The 21,904-nt window shown below is 35.7% G+C and overlaps 1 protein-coding gene across 2 annotated transcripts; it reads right to left on the bottom strand.

Annotated features, from left to right (window-relative positions):
• Positions 1–1,032: 1,032 nt before the first annotated feature.
• On the bottom strand, positions 1,033–21,097 carry LOC110440778. 2 transcript variants are annotated; one of them, XM_021483918.1, is made up of 19 exons: positions 21,015–21,097; positions 20,227–20,249; positions 19,645–19,751; positions 19,166–19,276; positions 18,494–18,622; positions 17,119–17,250; positions 16,808–16,868; positions 15,607–15,746; positions 13,110–13,232; positions 12,665–12,838; positions 11,344–11,475; positions 10,204–10,329; positions 9,920–9,971; positions 9,130–9,322; positions 7,095–8,697; positions 5,113–5,217; positions 4,646–4,935; positions 3,749–3,970; positions 1,033–3,065 (listed from the first exon to the last, which is right to left on the bottom strand). In XM_021483918.1, the coding sequence occupies exons 3-19, from the start codon at positions 19,694–19,696 to the stop codon at positions 2,829–2,831; spliced, it is 3,882 nt and encodes a 1,293-aa protein (XP_021339593.1). In that variant the 5' UTR covers positions 19,697–19,751; positions 20,227–20,249; positions 21,015–21,097; the 3' UTR covers positions 1,033–2,828. The 2 variants fall into 2 exon arrangements, with proteins under 2 accessions (XP_021339593.1, XP_021339598.1); XM_021483923.1 differs by lacking the exons at positions 18,494–18,622; positions 19,166–19,276; positions 19,645–19,751; positions 20,227–20,249; positions 21,015–21,097 and having other exon boundaries at positions 16,808–16,900; positions 17,119–17,201.
• Between the last annotated feature and the right edge of the window lie 807 nt (positions 21,098–21,904).

Below are 21,904 nucleotides of genomic sequence, written 5' to 3'. Positions count from 1 at the left end.
CACTTTTACCATTTTGAAAAAAAACTTTGTCATCGCTCCACTGACTTCATTACTAAATGGAATTTCATGAAATTTGATACCAGTTTTTAGTATGACAATATCTTGAACAAATTTGCGCTTCAGGTTACTTCGTTAAAGGTCAAGGTCACTTACTATTTTTATAAAAAAAAAACAATTTGTAATCGCTCTATCGTCTTCATTCCTCAATGACATTTTATGAAACTTCATTCAAGTATTTGGTATGGCAATGCCTTGAACAACTTCTCCTTTGGGCTTTCTGCGTTGAAGGTCAAGGTCTTTTTTACCCAATTTTTAGAAAAAAAACTTGTATTCATCGCTCTAGCGAATTCATTTCCTCTTACATATGTCACAATGTGTGAATGGGAGGGGATTTGTATCACTTGCGATGCCTTGTTAAATGAGACCCGAGAAAATCCTTATTCAAGAATAAACCAAGTTTGACTGAAATCTATCAATTTCTAGGGACATTATAATCTGATATATACATTAGCTTATCAGAATTGAGGAATCCCTGTCAATTATGAAATATGCACGGATTCCATAATCTTCAAACCTCGTCTGAGAATTGTAATTATGGAAGCCTACCAAAAGTTTGGATGAACTCCATCCATAAAGAGAACCTTGTCTGCAAAGTGACTGATGGGAGGCCATATGAATGTCATGGTGTTTTTTTTAAAAAGGGGACAAATATTTCTTTTACATATGTCTCTCGTATGAAACAATATGTATTTATTTATTGTAAATAACTTTTTATTAGTGATTTAATGTATAATGATCCTTTAGTCAAAATATAACTTTTCTTTTGAAATAAATACTGAATATTGATCATGTGCTTTATAACAAGTGCTATATAAGATAATCTAGTATAGTACTTGCTCAGTTGATATTCAATATCAGCTGGTCAATGTTATAAAACTACTGACTTAGCAATCTCAATATAATGAAGCCCCTCATAAAAAAATTGACAAATAACGGTTTATTAAACAAACAAAAGAAACAACATAAACAAGTTTTTCTTTTGAAACAAATCATAGATCACAATTCATATACATATATTTAGATCTTCCATTTTTATGTAACTGACACAAATAGTTCATTGAAATATGTAGAAAAGTACATGTACTGATGAATGATGTAGAAATATTTTACTCAATTGCTGTCGTTCTATTGACCCATCAAATACCTTAATTTAAGGCAAGTTTCATTGTTATGATGATAAATAAATTAATAACCAAAACAATCCCAAAGTACATACAATGTATAGATTGTATATATTCAACGTAAAAATATATTATTTCACTATCAAACTTTTTAAAATAACAAAAGTATTGGTAGAATACTTTTCAGGGACTTAAAGTCATGTACTTTGTTTGAACTGATAATTGTGATCATGAATATACCAGGACTCAACAGAAATACCTCAGATACTCCGATACAAACGAATTAGAAAACACAAAGATATATGTTTCTTTGGGGCTGACCTAACCGAGTAACTGGAAACTCCAGGAGTTTAACCATATTTTGTGGTTCTACATTAGTAGGGTGGGGATCGACCGGATCTCAACCATTTCTAAGTAATCATTCTTTTTGCCTGCCACTTCAGCCCCCTGTGGGGTAAGCCCTTTTATTTGTATATTTTTGAGTCATTTGCACCTGCATAAGTGTGCTTCCATTAGCCCCAATCCCTCATTCCATAAGAAGAAGTTGTTTACAGTGATCGATATAGCCAACTTGACCCTTTCTTGCCCCACTTCTAAATCCTGAGAGGTCAGCCCTAGTCCTCCATGGGTTTGCATATTTTTGAAAATTTACCACTTAAAAGACCGTTCCAACAAAATATAGTTTATATTATATCTATCATATCAATCCAGAGTAGAAGTTGCTTAATGCAATAGGTCAGATTACATCTTTTAAGCTCTACCTCCATGAAGTGGTCATTTTGTACAATTGTAATTTATTGACTCCATCAACTATGGATTTATTCCAACCAAATTGGTTAAATTCTGAGACAATCCATTTGTTAATGGAAAAAAACCCAGATGCCATGGTTAGGCATAAAGTAAGCTCACTTTGATCCTTAATCAGACAAGGCGAGTTGAAGAAAGACATATTAAAACCTTTGATACAAGGGGGACAACTATAAGCAACAATGTTGATGTAGGCTTCTGGTATTAAACACAATCACAATAAATGGTTAATTCAACACAATTGTATACAAAATCTTCGATTCACCAGTAATTTAAACTTCCTTACTTATTTTGAAATATATGATTAAATTTCAAGCTAATGATTTAACAATAGAACAGAATATATCACAGACTTTCAATGATGAACAGTACATGAATTTATAGATACATGTACATTTGTAACAATTGAAGAAATAAATAAACAATACTCTAAAAGTAACCTCTTTGTTGATATTTTATACCGGGCAGAATAAAACATGTATAATGGTATCATGGTATACAACCATTAAATCTCATATGTCACCCTGTAACAATTTTCCTCTTATATACATAACCTAGTTACTATTCTCGGTAAATGCACGTGTTGCAACCTTCCTCATTTAATTTATACTGTACTCAATTGTATAAAGTCATGCTTTTGTGGATGCTTCTCAGCTTTTAGACATGACTTTGTCAATTCCACATATGCTTTTGAAACAATGGTAATCTAATCTATCTGTTTGTGGATCAACCATACACAATAATACATTTGAAAGTAAGTTCTTTTGGATATTATCTGAAACCCTGTTTGAATTGGTTTGCCACTTAGTCCTAATGATTCTGGAATCAACAAAAAGAGAATCACACGTGTGTTACTTTCTTGTGCATGCTCCTCCACCTGTTGCGGAGATCCTGAGAATTACGTCCCTTTGAGAAGCTGTAGGAGTTGAGAATGGACTTCCAATTGTAGCCATACTTCTTTACTCCCCTTATAAGACGCCGCTCCTCACACATAGAGAATAGTTTGCTGCCTCTTTTCTTTCTATTCTTGTTACTGACAGATGATATAGTTTCTTCCTGAATATCTGTTTGTGAGGTCTGCAGACAGAAAATAATTATGATATGCATAAACATTTTACAGAGTTGGAATGGGGCACATCATCAATGTAGTTTCAAATAACATACATGTAAAAACATATATATATAACCTTTTTAATAAAATCTTGAGTCAATGTGTAGCAAGATAATGAACTGGCCTTTGATCCAAGTATAGACTTTCAGTCAGAAGGGTGATAATACACTGAGAAGTGATTACTTGATAGAAACGAATACATGTGGGATCTTTGTCTCTCGGCAATTTGGTTGATATTATCCATTATTAACACTGTTATAGAAAGGAAGTAATTATTTTTTGTCTCAATCCTTCAGTTATTAAGGATGTAAACCCTACGCATAAGATACATTATTGCACATTTTGTACAAATATTATAATATAATATGAAACTTCAAGTTATTTTTTTAATATATTTTCTATAACAACTATGAAAAAAGCTGTTTCAACTATATATATATAATCACTCTTGTTGGCCCGGATGTTAGCGCACATGGGGTCTTAATGTAGAGGAAAACGGAGTACCCGGAGAAAACCCACGTGGTCAGGCAAGTGACCCCATACCTTTTCACGTCCGATCAGGGAATCGAACCCCGGCCTCCTTGGTGAAAGGCAAGTGTGCTATCCACTGCACCACCCGACCACCTAATACAAATATTCTATTTCTTACCACCAGTCGTTTGTATTTGTCTCTGAGGTCAGTGGCAGTCCTGGTGGGGTGGAACTTGAAAGTCACAAGTATCTGGTTCCAACGGGTACCAAGCTGTGCCACACCCTTAATGATGTTGTCCACTTCCTCCTGTGCATAAGGGATCCTATTGCGACGTGATACCATATTCCTCAAAGTTGCCAGGTTGTACTTGCAGGAAGTTGATGAATGTGGAGGTGTGACCTGTCAAAAAATGGTAACTCATAGAAGGTGGAGGATTGAGAAGGAATTACAAGCACACAGTCAGCTACTTCTTTGCAATTGAACACAAGAACTTTTGCCCTCTGAAACCCATCATTAATAGAGTTATCAATCTTAACTTTCTTATGGATATAATGTTAAAGGTACATTATATTGCGTTATTAATCTATACCGTGCACGAAGCACATGAACTGTACAAAAACTGTACAAATGACTGTTTTGATATCGGGAAACTGTTTTATAAAAACAGGGGTCAATTGACACTAACACTATAGTCTGCTAGTCCTAGACTGGTAGATTTCAGCAAGGACTAGTGAATCACCTAACCTAACTGATCCTTTGGACTTGTAAAAAATATTATTATAAAATAAGAATTTTCCTTTTTAAAATTTAGAAAACAGCTTAGAATAAGATATATTGCATTTAAAATTTTACCGAAAACCTTTACCATATTTTTATGGCAGATGTTATTTTAAGCCCCCTATAGATACAGTCGATTACTTTTTATATTTTGTGCTGTAGATCGCGATGTTTCCTTCAGGAAATCTTGGGCTATATAGCTACATTGACAAACGACTAGTAAATAATCTATTCGTCTAGACCTATTGACTACCAAGCATAAAAAGTTAGTGTCTAACCCTGAAAAATATTACATACCCTGTCATCTCTATCTGATTCACTGGACATGAAGTCATACACAGACATGGTTTTCTTTGTGTATTGTAAATCTTCTTTATGACATGAAGAAATGGAAGGTAAGAGCCTTCTGTTTTTGTAAAGTGAAGAAGAGTTCTTCCTCGTCTGCTGGATGAATTTCCTCTCACTATCTCGTATAGCTTTGTGATTCTCGCATGTGTACAAGCTGGTCTCCAACAGTAGATTATAGGTTCTGCTGTTCATCACCATCCTTTTCTTGTTTGATGGTGAGCTGAGCCAGATAGTACAACCTGAATGAACACAATCACAGGTCAATAATTCAGTCTGTTGCAGAGTACAGAATGCAAAAGACAGTTTTTGGGGTGAGCCATATAAGTACTTAAAGATTTATATATTTATAATCACATAGGTGTCATTTCTCCAGTCAGCAAGCCTATAGCTAGCTCTGTTCTGTTTGTTATAATCACCTGGACATTTAGAGGCTCCCAACTCTGCAGATAATTTCTGATTATCAAGGCAAACCAAATTCTCTTCTCGAGAATTTTCTAAGTTTTCAATGTCAGAATCATCATCTGTAAAAAAAAAAAATCCTTCAAATGAAACAGCAAAATCTTCAATATTTCAACCCCTACAATATGTTTCAGCTACATTCATAAGTGTATCATGTACAATTTTTATTCCACAAGACATCTAATAATTCTTTGAAAGGTTCTTGCGGTCATGAAAAGCACTGTCTAAATAAACAAGAGATCTCAGAGGTATCTTGGCGCCCACCATTGTACCATCTGTCAGCTTGATCTATTCTCTTCTTTTCTCTTATCTCTTTGATAGAGTCATGTTAACAGTAACAGCACCATGAGGTAACATTTGATCAAAACTTAATCCTGCTGTGTATAAAAGACACCTTCCAAGTGAGTTTGTCATTTCACATATTTACTAGTACAGTACTTAATGTGAAAGAAATAGAACTGATCATTGCAATTTGAGAAAGATTTGTTTAGTTCTTCCTTTTTGTTTTTATGATCACTCTTAAAATTAAACATGCACAACTGCAGACCAAGGGAAACCTACATATGATTATGAGAAAGATTAATCCAGTACTTCCTGAGAAATTAAAAAAAAAAACTTTCAATGTCAAATTAATGGCTGCCTGTCGGCCTTTTTGTTTATCTGATCAGTCTCTAAAGTAAATATGCACAAATAGGTACCATGGGAAACCTACATGTAAAATTTGAGAAAGATCCCTCTGGTTACCTTCCTGAGAAATAGCGATAACAAGAAGTTTTTAAGGACATCAATTGATGACCGACGGACAGACCACGGACGCAGGGCGATTTGAATATCCCGCCATCAGATGATGGTGGGCTAAAAATGTATACATATGAATTTTTAAAAAAAGTAAAAAAATGTCATGTGGATGAATATTCTGTGTAAATTTCATCAAAATGTCTTCAGTTATAAGAAGGCTGGAAATGGTATAAGCCTTTGGCCTGCTAACATTTGGCTTCTAGATGTGCTACTACTGTACACTGTACATACATTGTAACATTAATGCCAAGAAAATGTATAAATAAATGAAATGTTTAGTCCACAGGCACCGAGACAACACAAATACCACTTTGAAATACACTTCAGTGTCAGTGTAGCTATTTTAACAAGTTATCATCCTGGGGCCTTAATTAATAGCTCACCTGAAATTTGTTATTGTAATTTAAAAAACCATACACTTTAAACAAGTGTATTGATTCTTCAGCAGAAGTTGTTTGAAGTTTTTGACATAGTTGATCCCTGTAACCTCAAAAATAGCTCAAGGTCATTTTGCTGGAAAACTTTGTTGAGCTCTATCAAAGCTAGCAAACATCCTAACTTCATGACTCTAGGCCTTTCAGTTCTTCAGAATAAGTTTTGTAAATAAAATTCAACCTTGTTCAAAGAAATTTACCAGCCAAATATCATGACTGTATTACATTTCTCAAAATAAGTTATATGAATTTTTACATAAACATATTTGACTTCTGTGACCTTGAAAGTGGCTCAAGGTCATTTTTGTTTGCAAAATTTGCTAGGCTCTTTCCAAGGAATCTACTAGTAAAATGTCATGACTCTTGGCCTTTTGGTTTAAAGAAGAAGTTGTTTGGAGTTTTAGACATATTTGACGCTTGTGATCTTGAAAGTGGGTCAAGATCATATTTGTTCCCAAACTTTGTTTGGCTCCATCCAAGGAAACTACCAGCCAAATATCATAGCTATAAGCCTTTTAGTTTTTGTAGAAGTTGTTTAAAGGAGAAGTTGACGACGGACGCTGCGCCACTGTATAAGCTAACTTGGTCCTTCAGGCCAGGTGAGCTAACAATTAAGTGGTCTTACCACAAATATATGTATATATGCAACCTTAACCTTCAAGCATATGTGTATTACATTGTAACATATTCTATAGCCAAATCATTACCTTCAACACTGGAAAATGTGTCAGAGTAATTTTCACAGTAGTTCTCATCATGGAAATGATCTGTCATCCTATCAATAGATTTTACACTGCATGGCGTACTCCCCACATTTGGTCGGTCCTCTCGTATTCTAGTCCTGTCGTTCTCTCTCTGAAGTTCTTTGATAGGTAGTGACTTCCGTTTTATTGGAGTCACACTATAGCATATATTTTGTGAAAAAGAATTCCTTTGAATTACAGTTTGATTTAATCTGTTTTTCTTGGCAGTCTTCACTAAATCTAAATCAAATTCTGAATTTGTATCTAGAACAGAGCTGCAGTCAGAATCAGGATATGAATCTGCAATAGTTGATTTTGAATGCAATGAAACTCCCAACTTGACCGACATATTTGGCCTGTCTTTGCTACCCAGCGATCGGGTCATTCTTGTATTGGAAGGGCGCCGTACTGGTGTTTGATAGCAACCAGCCACTGTAGGAGGTTTCGGTTTGACAAACACATCATCCCTTTTTGTGAGATTACATGACTTTTTCACAGAAGAGTTGTGTTCATTACTAGTACTTGAGTTGTTCAATGAACACCTGTCAGTAGACACATTGCTAGAGACACTTGTCCTGGTTTTCTGATACTGAGAGTGAATGTCTGTTGAGTTTCTAATTAAAGAAGTTGTCTTGGAATTCTTCGGAGTACTGGTTGAATTTCTAAGCATACCATGATCTGTGAATTGATCACTTGAGGTTGACATCTTGGGTATGTCTGTGGCAGAGGTTGATGTCACCATCATTTGATTGATGGTCAGATCCTCGGATACCTTTCCTTTATCAATTCTTTCTAATCCTTTAAGACCTTGATTAAGATATGTATTGGAGCTAGCCAGTTCCTTCCCAAGAGTGTTCCTACCTGCACTCTCACAACGGCTGTTATCTGTAGTAACATCAGTCACTTGGTCAATTCCTCTGACAGTTTTTGGGCCTTTATTTTCATGGTTAAATTCAACTGTATCAATGTTTAAAGTAGAACACAACTCATTCCCATATCTTTCTGGACACTGACAATCACTATTCCTGTCCCCTCTATGATCTAAGATGCACTTCTTTAATGGAGTCAAATCTTGGGAGAAGGCTTTCACTTGTGTAGTGCTGCAAGGCATGTTTAGCTTCAGATCAACATGATGATGCTTTGGTTCATAAGCTGCATTTGTATCTTGTACAGATGTTATTTTCCCAGAATTATCTTGTGTAGTTTGATGATTTGGCATGCATAGTCTAGCAGTTCCATCAGGTCCTATGAAATGGGACCCATGCCCTGCTGAGGAATGACAATCAACATCCTGATTTCCACATGTATACTCTGGGCAGTTGTTCACACAGTACATGTTAGGATTTTGTCCAAAACCTTTTCTATGGCAGGAGCTATCCGGCGTACTACAACACAATGACTGATGATGCAGTCTTTGTCTATCAGATTCTATAAAGGTTCCTCTGTGGACCGGGAAATTTTCCTCCGACAAACATGGCCTTGGTTCTAAACCATACTGCTGAACATGTGGCGATGGAACATGCATTCGAAAAGCAATAGATTCCATCCTTTTTCTCTCTTCTCTTTCCTATGGATAGAAGTAAATTTCCATTTTAACTCAAGAAATATCACAATTTCAAGGGCAAGAAACAAGAATAAATGTACATGTATTACAAAATCAACATTATATAACATATAATTATAATTCATTTTAAATATACGCTGTACCAGGCTATTTATTTTCACAAAATGAACCTGATAACTACACACCATGAAACCTTTGACAGGAATGTTGAAATTTTAGAATATCAAAGTGAAGATATTGTTAAAGTTAGAAGACATTTTATGATACGTGTAGCAGAACCTGGACTGCTTCCAAATATTATAATATAAACATACAACTGTATACAGCTGCTTTACAGTCACAGGCAATATTAGACCTCAGTCATTTTCTGAATGAATGATCTGATGTTCTGACACATTGGTCAGGGGCAGCTTTATAGAATGAAAATGTATTTACCTGTTGTAATTGAAAAAGGAGATTGTTCTTGTATGGTGTTGCAGAAAGAATACCACAGCCTCTCTCCTTAACAGGTTCTTTTCCTTGTCCAGTTTGCTGTAAGGCCAAGCTTTTTTCTTCAGCTTCTTTTTCAATTACTTTCAATCTTTCACTTATTTCATCAATTTTCAGCAACATTTTCTTTCCATTTTCTCTGGAATTAAGACCAACAGTTATACACTATATCTATTCAAATCGGTTTTCAGTAAATCACATAAATATGTTTGTAAGTATATCCTTTCCACATGGTGTCTATATCTTGACAAGACAGACTCTTCATCATGACTAATTTATAAGTTGTTTTGCAATGACACAAGATGCCAAACAAACATCATAATTATCCCATTGTTTTTGCAAGTGAAATGTTTTATATTCAATTGGCTAAAGTTATATTGTTTTTAGAAATGTTAAATTCATTAACTCTTCCATCAAGCAAATATCAGGCAGCCATTACCCTTAAATGTACCAAATATAGTTTGCATATAGACTGAAGCAAAGACAATGCCGATTCCCTTCACTGGAGCCCAAAATTGATGCCAAACTAGTGATGTTCAGAGAAAACATTACTTTGGTCCTTATGGTATATCTATATTACAATTGTCTGAATGACTTAATTAAACAAACCCTAAACCAATACTCTCATAAAATGTAAAGGAGTCGTAAAAAAAATTCCAACAAAAATAATGACACCCTCTGACCATCAGACTGTAATTGGTGGATAACATAAACTTGTTCTCCTCAAAATGGTTACCTCCTGGCAGCATCAAGATCTTCTTCCTTTGATTCCAGAAAATTCTTTTCATCTAAAAAAAACAATCTTGAGGTCATCAGAAATCTTCACAGCAAAATAAAGAGAGATTTTAGTTATTGAAATATTTCCCGATATATATTTTTGCTTTTAAAGAATTTTATGTCAAAACAAGCATTGTAATATTGAGATAGAAATGATCAAAGTAGAAATTAATCTAAGATGTCATATAAATAGATTCTTATGAATATTGTCATCGATGAAAAATTTCATTCAATCTTACATACTTTTGGCAACACACATTTGAAGAAGATATTTAACAGCCTTTGAGAATTCTTCATCTTCAGAGTCTGTGAGAAGCTTAACTAGATCTGGAAGGCCAGTGACTGCATCAATCTTAATCCTGTTCTCACCTGGGCAGAAAATGTCATCAAATATAAAGCAACGTATACGTTTGACACACTGTCATCATGATACACATATCTATGAAGTTTCATTAACCCCGTAAATAATATTCTGTGATTCAGAACTAAATTATAATCCAGAAAAACAATATTATGTGTTTATACAACCTTCATTTCCAAAATGTATCATATTGAAAACAAAAGTAGATTTATCTAGTCATGATACATATACCTATACATCTTGCTGTCACCTTGATCATGGAGATATAGACCTGACGTGAGTTACACTTATCAATGAGACCTTCTAGTCATGACGCAACCATTTACAAAGTATCGTAAAAATTATTCATCCTTCATAAAGTTTTGCAAACAGAAGAATTTCTAGGTAGTATATTGATTTTGTCCATCTTTCAATTATTGCTATGAAGCGTTAGGGTGTACAACCATAAGAGTTGTATGCAATCCCCGGTCAGAATATAATCCATCCACAGAGTTTAATGAATGACAGGGATGATTTTGAACAGATCAATAGAAAAAAAAAATGGGTACATGTATTAACATATTCATAATTCTCTTGATATAATTATAGAATGAACTTATTGTATATTTCAACTTCCATATATATATATATTTATTAAAATACAGAACAACTTGAAAATCACTGCATTTGCCTAGTACATATAATATTTTCTGTCTGCAGGTTCATATAGGGCATTATGCTCTATATGATCTGATGATATAATGAAATATATTTACCACTCTGAAGAAAATGCTACAAAATACAAATATTGCTGTTTTATACAAATGTATAGGCATTTCCCCCCTATGAGACACAAACTGTCCTGACTTTATAAACCATTATTCCCAAAATCCATTAGATACATCACATTTTTTTTATATATATAAGCCACTTGGGTAGAAAAGTATATATTGAGAGCAAAAACTGTCTAAGGAAGAGATTACAGCAAAAATACATATTGTCCATCTCTTAATGAAAGTTGATATCTTTCTTATTCTACTTACAGGACAGTTCCAGCATATGTCCCAGTGTCAGCACCACTTGAAGCTTGTCCTCCTGCCTCAGGGATCCCAATAGCAGTAATTCTAGCAATGATGGTATTGCATCACCTTTTCCCAAATCTTCCGCATTCTCAGCTGAAATTTGCATTGACAAAAAGTGTACATGGAAATTCACTTTTATTTTTATTTTGTTTTTCCCAGCATGTAATGGCAGTCTGGTCATTTTTGGTTAAAGTGTGAGGGATCATTTGTCAAATTTTGTCAAAATTGGCAGTGATGCATGTTGAAAGTTGTCAAGTACCCATACATATAAGGATGAGATTTTAAAAAGATTTACTTTCATTTCCTATAACAGATAGATGTTGGAGCCTATTGGAGTCTTTTAAAAGAAAGTCGGCGACTGACAACTATTTATATTATAAGTACTGTAATGTGGTTATATTTTGCAGGGGTTTTAATTTCGCTATATTTGCGCTTTGACTAATATCCGCAAATTCTAAACACCAGGTAAATTATCGAAAATGTTAGCCACTTTTACAGACCTTATCACAACATGTTGAAACTACTTATAACCCAATGCTGTTATGCAACCTTAAATGATCGCCTCAAATCAGATTATCACCAGACAACTGGGCAGTCCATGATAAAACAACACTTGCATATAAGTGGCCACAACATATTCATGTGTACACAGTAGGTGAATAATTGATGAGTTTACTGCTACCAAGATACATACACATTTCATTTTCGAGTGAAGTCACTGACGGATGCCAACACTCAGGATCAGTGTTTTTAAAAGGTTTACCTGTATTTCGAAGTTTAATCCTTAAATGTTGACACACAAAATAATTTGCATGACACATGGGATTCGGGCGCACAGCAAATTTTAACCCCTGCGAATATGTACTGAATACGAAACCACAAAATATTGACCCAGCAAACTTAAAGCGCTATACAGTAGTTCAATAATTTTGCTTCACTTTTTGTAACAGGTATCAGTAATTCAGTGGAAAGTACATTTCATGCTGAAAATAATTATGATTTCAGGATACTTTATTCATATCAATACATGCCACACCATTCTGACAAATGACACTTGAATTTCCAGTTATTCTCTACATTAAAACCAATATTACATGCTGTTGTTTTTGTAGTTGCTTGTGCATCTGCATTTTATATATAGAGCTATCATCATACCACATAAAGAACTCATAAAGAACCCTTTTTTCAATCATTTTGAATATATTGATATAATGTAATACAATGTAGAGCATGATACAATGAGAGACATAATTACACTTATATATATACAAAATACACCAACCATTGTCAAGTATACAAGAATCTATGGTTCTTGCAATAGTAACTGCAAGGTTTATATGTTCCGTGCGAGAGTCGGTCTCCGAGTTCTGACACAAAGCCAAGTCCAAGGCGACCTTGAGCCGGGCAATGAGGACCAAGAGTCCACCACACTGCCGGACTTGGTCCTGATTGCGAGCTATAAAGAAACCATACCTTAATGTTATCAATGTCCAACCTTTTCAAATTTGCTGCAGAGTGAATCCTTAATGAAAATTTACATTAAATGGACAGTATAGCAAATGGAGTGAAGTGAATACAATGTAATTCAAATTATTAACTTCATCATAATAATTCTCCTAGTGTATACATGTACATAGTTATTGCAAATCCATGTAGATATTTCCTGTAGTTAAGATGAGTAAATGTATAAGGTAGTTAATTTGGGTCTCTAAATAGTTGTGTCCTACCATTGCTTGCAACAGAGAATCCCACAAGGGATAAGAGAGGTCGTAGAACAGAGGGGTTGTCACAGTGCTGTATGAGGCTGAACATAAACCCCAGCTCAAGTCCACATCGGCCCTGGTTCTCATCTTTAAAAGAAAACAATAAAGAAATATTTCAATATTCAAACAAATGATGCAAAATTACTTCTATAGATTAGCTGTCTATAGTCATTTGTAAACCATCAGTTGATGCTAAACATTTAAGCACACTTCATATTAGCAGATTTCAAATTCTTTTCATCCATTAAGAACTGTTAAAGTTACGTTTGAGTAAAATTCATTTCATTTTTTTTTCAAAATATTGTTTTCAGAGTTATTTAAATGGAAAGGAAAAGACTTAAGTTTGAGGGAGGAAATCAAAATAGACAAGTCAATGTAAACAAGAGGCACAGAGGGCCTGTAACGCTCACCTGGATATCTAAGCAATCATGGTAAAATATTCGCCAAAAGAGATCCAAGGGAATGGGCCAGACCCCAAGGCCATAAACCTTGTAGAATATCTGTATTAGATTTTTCATGCCCAGCAATTTTTTGTATGGTTATAGGGTGGGGATCTCAACTGTTTCCAAGTTATGACAGGAACTAGGTCCCTAGGGTTGTGGCCAGACCCCAGGATCAATTCTAATATCATTACTTCATTCGTCTCTTTATGCCTAGCATTTGTATATATAGTTTTGGGGTGGGGATCTCAACCGTTTCAAAGTTATGACCCAGGGGTTAAGTTTCCAAGGGTGTGGCAGACCCTGGGGCCATCTTGGAAGGCGTATATGTATTCCTCTCTTTATACTCAACAATTTTATGTATGGTTATAGGGTGGGGATCTCAACTGTCTCCAAGCTGTGACTCAGTAACTTATAGGTCCCTAGGGGTTCGTTAGGATCCAATGGTCTATTCTAATATCATGACTGCATTCGTCTCTTTATGCCCAGACTTTCTATATATAGTTTTGGGGTGGGTATCTCAACTGTTTCAAAGTTATGACCCAGGGACTATGTCACCAAGGGTGGGGCCATACCCCAGGGCCATCCTGGAAGCATATGTGCATTCTTCTCTTTATACTTAGCAATTGTATATGTGGTTATACGGTGGGGATCTCAACTATTTCCAAGTAATAAACTTTTTTTTACCCCAACCCTTAGCCCTTGGGGTCAGCCCCACCATTTGTACAATTTTGAATCCCGCCTCCCATGAATGCTTCCGACTAAATATGATTGATATCCAGTGCAAAGTTCTACAGAAGAAGTCGTTTGTAGCAATATGGCCAAATTGCCCACTTTTGGCCCCGCCTCTCAGCCCCTGGGAGCTTCAAACCCACCATTTGTACAATTTTGAATCCCCACTACCTAGGGATATGCTTCAAGTCAAATATGGTTATATACATCTCTTGGTTCTAGAGAAGAAGTCGCTTAAAGCAATATGGCTAAATAACCCTTTTTGGCCCCGCACCTCAGCCCCCTTAGGGGTGAGCCCCACTATTTGTACATTTTTGAATCCCCACCTCCCATGAATGCTTCTGACCAAATATGATTGATATCCAGTGCAAAGTTGTACAGAAGAAGTCGTTTATAGCAATATGGCCAAATTGCCCACTTTTGGCCAGCCCCTCAGCCCCCTGTAGGGTTAGCCCCACCATTTGTACAATTTTGAATCCCCACTACCTAGGGATATGCTTCAAGTCAAATATGGTTGATATACATCTCTTGGTTCTAGAGAAAAAGTCGCTTAAAGCAATATGGCTAAATAACCCTCTTTGGCCCCGCACCTCAGCCCCCTGGAGGGTGAGCCCCACTATTTGTACATTTTTGAATCCCCACCTCCCATGAATGCTTCTGACCAAATATGATTGATATCCAGTGCAAAGTTGTACAGAAGAAGTCGTTTATAGCAATATGGCCAAATTGCCCACTTTTGGCCAGCCCCTCAGCCCCCTGTAGGGTTAGCCCCACCATTTGTACAATTTTGAATCCCCACTACCTATATAGGCATGCTTCAAGTCAAATACGGTTGATATCCATCTTTTTGTTCCAGAGAAATTGCTTAAAGCAATATATAGCCAAATAACCCTTTTTGGCCCCGCCCCTCAATCCCCTTAGGGGTCAGCCCCACAATTTTGTACAATTTTGAATCCCCGCCTGCCATTAATTGATATCCAGTGCATAGTTCTACAGAAGAAGTCGTTTGTAGCAATAAAGCCAAATTGCCCCCTTTTGGCCCCACCCCTCAGTCCCCTGGGGGTCAGCCCCATCATTTGTACAATTTTGAATCTCCACTACCTAGGGATGCTTCCAGTCAAATATGGTTGATTTTGAATCCCCGCCTGCCATTAATTGATATCCAGTGCATAGTTCTACAGACGACGGACGACAGACAGACAATGGACGCCACAATATGGCATAAGCTCACCTCGGTCCTTCAGACCTGATGAGCTAAAAACGGTCCACAAAAAGTTGAAAAAAGGTACCGTTGCGTGGATTATTGACACACATGCAGAGTGTGCTAGCAACACTTGACCACAACTCCAAACTGGTCATCCCTACATCTTCAAACCAAGACTCGGTAGATTCCTGTCTGTTAAACACTTCGGTCTTTGGAAAAGTTTTACTGCAAATCAATATTTCATAAAAAGAATACAATATTGTACATCAAGGTGTTTTAATTAAACAAATTCAAAGTACTCAATTGTATTGCCTACTCAAACACAGGAATTACAATGTTCTAAACATCATGGAAGATAAAGTTGACTCCTGTTAATACTGTAGTATAGACAAATGAAAAGGTGCAACCTGTAATAGTTGTTGTATATCTTCAGTGATATATTTTCTTCACCTACAGTTGAAGCCATGCATGCTGCTTCCCCTAGCAAAAAAGTGCTTTATCTTCCCAAAATGAAGACAAATTTATTTATTTTACAACAATTATGAAACAAGTTATTCAACTTATATTAATCACTCTTATTGGCCCGGATTTTAGCGCGCAGAGGGTCTTTGTTTGGGAGGAAACCGGAGTACCCTGAGAAAACCCATGTGGTCGGGCAGGTGACCCCATACCTCTTCACATCCGATCAGGGAATCGAACCCCAGCCGCATTGGTGAAAGGCAAGTGCACTATCCACTGCACCACCCGACAAAAAGAGCTATATCTTCCTAATTTTAATACAAATACATGTAGTGCAATATATTCAAAATTCATCTAGGGACAGCTAAATTGTAGGTTGATGTAAAATTAAGGAGGGAAGCACTGATGCAGTGGTTTTTATTCTATTAGAGTGTGTTAACTTATGACAGTTCAAATTGTACATGAACCACAAAGTCAATTTTAGCTGTACATGTATCACAAACAAGTTTCCATTTATATCTAAAAATATTTCATGAATGAACTATACGGATACAATTTGTCAAGTGCAGACAGAAAAAAACCCACCGAAAAGTAACACAACTTAAACCTTTCACATACATGAGATCACCATAATGTTACATGTGATGTCACAGTGAATGCTATTTTTTATACAAGTGACCTATTCAAATACATTCTAGTTATTTGAGCATGTGACACTATATGTTGGGTTATCCTGACTGCAGGCCTATTTTTGCACTATTGGCTTACATAAATGTGACATGCCATATGAAATTCATAATAAGACTAAATAATTTTGTTTTGTTTACCGTAAGAGTTGCAACAAATCTGATAAACATCTTGAAGTCCTCACCAATGCTTGTCCTTGACCTGACAATAAATTCAAACAGATATCAGTTCAGCTGAAATATATATCACATCATAATGAGCCCCATAAGACATTTATTGATAGCTGAAGACTGTTCATGCTACCAGTAATAAATCATTAGTAGAAAATTACTCAATTTTATACAAAATATCATCAGAAAATCAAGAATGTACATGTACCACATGCATCATTTGAGACTTACACTGAATACAGCTATATTTCAGAGTATAGTCAATGTGTGTATATACTTACCATTGTTGGAAACAAGGTTGAGAAGGAAGAAAGTTGCTGTTTGTTTGAGCCTTGTGGGACATTGTGTATTTGACAGGATTCCATGGAGGTATTCAAACACACCGGAAGAGGTGAGGCACTTTTGGCAGAAGACTACAACCAAGCAACACACAAAATATACAGTACTACACTGGTTCTTAGTTTGATATATATATATTGAGACTAGCTTTTAAAATGTGTAATTAAAAGTAGAGTTTATGTATATAAACTATTTCAATAAAGTTCAAACAAGAGGCCCAGAGGGCATGTATCGCTCACCTGGATATCTAAGCAGATCCAAGGGATAGGGCCTAATTCTTGAAGCATATCTGTATTATATTTTTCATGCCAAGCAATTGTATGTATTGTTATGTTGTAGAGACCTCAACTGTTTCCAAGTTATGACTCAGAAACTAGGTCCCTAGGGTTGTTGCCAGACCTCAGGATCAATTCTAATATCATGACTGCATTTGCCTCTTTATGCCCAGCATTTGTTTATATAGTTTTGGGGTTGGGATCTCAATCGTTTCAAAGTTATGACCCATGGACTAAGTCTCCAAGGGTGTGGCCGACCCCAGGGCAATCCTGGAAGCATATGTGCATTCATCTCTTTTAAGTCTTTATACTCAGCAATTGTATATATAGTTATAGGTCGGGGATCTCAACTGTTTCCTAGTTATGACTTAGAAACTAGGTCCCTAGGCCTAGGGTTGTGGCCAGATCCAAGGGTCAAAGCTAATATCATGATTGTGTTCGTCTCTTAATGCCCAGCAATCGTATATATAGTTTTAGGGTGGGGATCTCAACTGTTTCAAAGTTATGACCCAGGGACTAAGTCTCCAAGGGTGGGGCCAGACCCCAGGGTCATACTGGAACTATATGTGCATTCATCTCTTTATACTCAGTATTTGTATAATGTGGTTATAGGGTAGGATTCTCAACCTTTGCCAAGTTATAAACTATTTCTGACCCCACCCCTTTGCCCATGGGGTCAGCTTGTCAGTTTGTATAATTGTTAATCCCTAACAACTAGGGAAGCTTCAAACAAAATATAGTTGATATCCATCACTTAGTTCCAGAGGAGAAGTCTCTTAAACCTTTATAACCAAAAAACATTTTTTGGCCCCGCCCCTCAACCCCCTGGGGGGTCAGCCCCACCATTTTTACAACTTTGAATCGTAATGGTCAGCCCCACCATTTATACAATTTTGAATCCCCGACACCTAGGAATGCTTCTAGTCAAATATGGTTGATATACATCGCTTAGTTCCATAAAAGAAGTCGCTTAAAGCAATATAGCAAAGTTATCTTTTTTTACCACGCCCCACAGCCCTATTAAAATGAAATGTAAACATACCATTATTTTCTATGCAGCATCCTAAACAATAAAATGCTGATTCCTGCACTTCCGAATTCGTTGTAGATGTTATAATGTTGAAAACATAATTTAGGCCGCCAATGCCACGAAAATGATCTTTTGCTCCTTCTGCAATGTAATAAACCAACAAATAGTGATCAACAGTAAAGAGTGCTTGTTCAAAGAGTTACAATAACTTCTCATCACACAATATTCCTGTTTAGGGTACCACTTTTAATGAATGGTCAATTGATACACAAGTTCAGGAGTTGAAGTATTTGTTTTCTACACATAATATTTTGCACAGAATCAATATAATGGTGGTTATTGAACTTGTCTGAGCTCTTATTGTCATTAACCTTCCCATTAAGTTTAAGTAAATTTGTTTAAAATTACTCCAGATATTGAGCGAAATCTAATTCAGCAATTGATGAAAGGGGCATAACTCAGTAAATTATAGTCAGATAATGTTGGTTAACAAACTTGTCCTAGCTGATCTGGTAGTTAAGCTTCCCATGAAGTAGCTATTCTGGTAATTAAGCTTCCCATGATGTTTCAAGTTATAATTCCTTGAAAATTACTCGAGATATCGAACAGACACACAAAGTGTGCTCACCCATTATCCACTAAATCAGTATTATAAGTATAACAATATGACATTAATAACAATACCATAGTTAGAAAAGATGGAGGCCAACGTAAAAAGGGCTTGTTTAGTAGCTGCAGAGTTGTCAGCTTGATATTGGAGACATTCCAGCAGAAGTTTCACATCAGTCTTCACTTCTGCAACAAAAAAGAAAATTGTTGAAATTTCACTTGTCAGGGTTGGGATAAGAAATTCAGAATATGATTTCAAAATAACAATCTACAGATTCTTAAATAAAAGAAAACATACCTTTAATACCCATATTTAATGTACTGATAATATATACTTGCAAATTAATTTGAGGAACAAATGCCAGTGAGGTTAAAATATTGCAACGAGTCTTGTAACATAACTCATATATGCCCCTACTACTAAATTTGACACTGTATCATAATAAGAACCACACCTCTGTAAGCAGTCCATTCTAAAAAAAATCAATTAGTGGTGTTTATAGAAAAGTTTGATCAATTACAGAGCACTCCATACTATATAGTATAAGTATTACCACTAGATTCCTTTCCCCTCTCTATATTTCCATGGCTATTGAAATCTGCCATTTCCTGGGTCCATTGGTCACTCTGAACTAATACGTCCGTATCTCTTCACCTCTTTCTGCAAAATATATCGTCTAGTCATCAGTTTCCGCGCGTTATGTATTTCTGCGCAGCCATTTTATCAAGCTATATCTTGTAACTACTTGACCTGCTGGACACAACACAATGATATTTTAGACGTTTGGCCATCGTCTGTAAACTGACACAAAAATTACCGGAAGTTTGTCCGGAAACATGAGAAATAATCACCGATTAAAAGAACACTTTTTATCTTGCTCAAAATGAGCCCATACCTGAAAAAACGGTGATACATTTCATTCATGAAGTGGTCTTTTTTTGTAGTTTGACAAACGTACGAAAAGATCGTATGCAAATGATGCCACATCTCCTTGCCGATTTTTTTCCAATTCCGAATAGCCAAGGAGACATTCTTATATTGATAAACAGTGTTTTTAATAAAACGTAAACGTTGTAATGCAATGAACTTCCAATTTTCACCAATTTTAAACAGAACAAATTGAGAAATAACTTACCATCAACCAAAACCGATATAAAGCTGCAGAAAAGAAAAAAATAACAGATTCTTTATTATAACTAAATAAATATAATAAATAATTTTAAAAAAATACATGAATTCGATCAATTTGACATCTTGAAAAATCAATTAAAAATGTGAAATTTAAAAAAGTTGTCTTGATAATTGATTAGACTATTAAAGATGTTTTTTCATTCCAAACGAAGCTTTTGTTCTTGCAGGTCACTGTAGAGAATTTCTTTTTATTGTATTCGAGTTATCTTTCTTCGAACACTAAATCAAAATAGACACACGGAAACATATGTTTAAAAGTAGTTTTAAGTTGCTAGTTTTTTTTGTTTCCATTAGTAGATTGTATAAATGTTGATGACAGTCATCCGTAATTTCAACAGTTTTCTGCCGATATGAGTACGAAATCGCGGATGCTTCTTAGATACAGTACCATTATCTCATTTGTCTGTTTTGATAGCAGTGTGCCTGCCAGTTGCTATCATTGGGGAGGGGGAGGGGGCAAGAAAGTAAGCACAACTGGAATTACTTAAGCCAGATTAATAATGTATCTACATTTGATGACAATATTAATATTTTATCAATACATGTTTTGTCAGATATATGTCATTTTGTAAACATAAGAACGGGTCGGGAAGGGGGGATGAGGGGGATACTGTATAATGTTGTCACAAGATGCACGATATATATAATATGACAGTGAAAGTTGCGTATATTTAGCGTTTAAGGGTCGTATTAAGTTCTCATGTTTTAAAATAGACTTTCAAGTTACAACACCTCGATCACTTGCCGTGAGAAAGTCTGGCCGTGTTCCTTGAGGGATGCTGTTGGCAATCCGGCAGCAGGCAGACGACTCCAATGAGCAAGAGCTTAAGCGATATAGTTTTGGGAAAATAGTCTATCAAGGAACAAATATTATGACATTTAAAAATCAGTATTCTGAAAAAAATAAGGATATGGCTGTCAGTAAGTTTCAACATATGTATCTAGTCATTATTACTAATTTTCATTGATTTGGGCGATGAGTGCATGTCACGTGACTAAAATATTACTTGGCGGGAAATTGTGAAAATGCTAGTTTTGCAAAAAAAACTGTTTATTGTGTATTATACTTACTACTCTTTACATGAGTTTACTGAAAACATCATAACATGGGCGATATGTTTTTATATTAAGCCTACTATCAAATAGCCCAAAAGTAAACGCAATAACCATAGCCAGAAAATGTGTGTAAGCTTTGTTTAGCTTTCTACTTCTTCCTGATACAAGTCATACTCAGCTTGAGTGTTATTGACTCGGCGCAGCTCGAGACAATATGACGCCTCCAATTAAAACAGGGTAAAAGAGAATAGTTAATCTAAAAGTTAAAACTATACACACTGGGCTAAAGATGATACTAGAGTTGGTGTGACTGGGGCCAGGGAATGCTGCTCAACCAGGCCATGAAGTCTTCCAAAGTCGTTACCTCCACAACTTTTCTGGTAGTTTGTTTTATTGATTCTTTAGTGAATCTTGGGAAGAATGATTGGTATAAGATGTTCTTCTTTGCTCTGTCCTGTCGTAGTTTGCGATCCTCTCGATTTCTTCTGTCATCTGCTATGTAACAGAAATATGATCCCACCTTATTACAGAACACTGCACACTCAAAGAGGTACGCACACCAGTCA

The sequence above is a fragment of the Mizuhopecten yessoensis genome, unplaced genomic scaffold, assembly GCF_002113885.1.
Source record: "Mizuhopecten yessoensis strain PY_sf001 unplaced genomic scaffold, ASM211388v2 scaffold1779, whole genome shotgun sequence".
Classification (NCBI taxonomy): domain Eukaryota; kingdom Metazoa; phylum Mollusca; class Bivalvia; order Pectinida; family Pectinidae; genus Mizuhopecten; species Mizuhopecten yessoensis.
Note: the sequence above shows the minus strand (reverse complement) of the source record. Positions and strands in the feature narration are given on the sequence as shown.

Bases quoted from the DNA above. Each gene is read 5' to 3' on its own strand.
- LOC110440778 (XM_021483918.1), bottom strand. From the start codon at position 19,696: ATGGCAGATTTCAATAGCCATGGAAATATAGAGAGGGGAAAGGAATCT. The intron at 9,323-9,919 runs GTAACCATTTTG...TCTTAATTCCAG, and splicing joins GATCTTGATGCTGCCAGGAG to AGAAAATGGAAAGAAAATGT. The intron at 3,066-3,748 runs GTAAGAAATAGA...TTCTGTCTGCAG, and splicing joins ACAAATACAAACGACTGGTG to ACCTCACAAACAGATATTCA.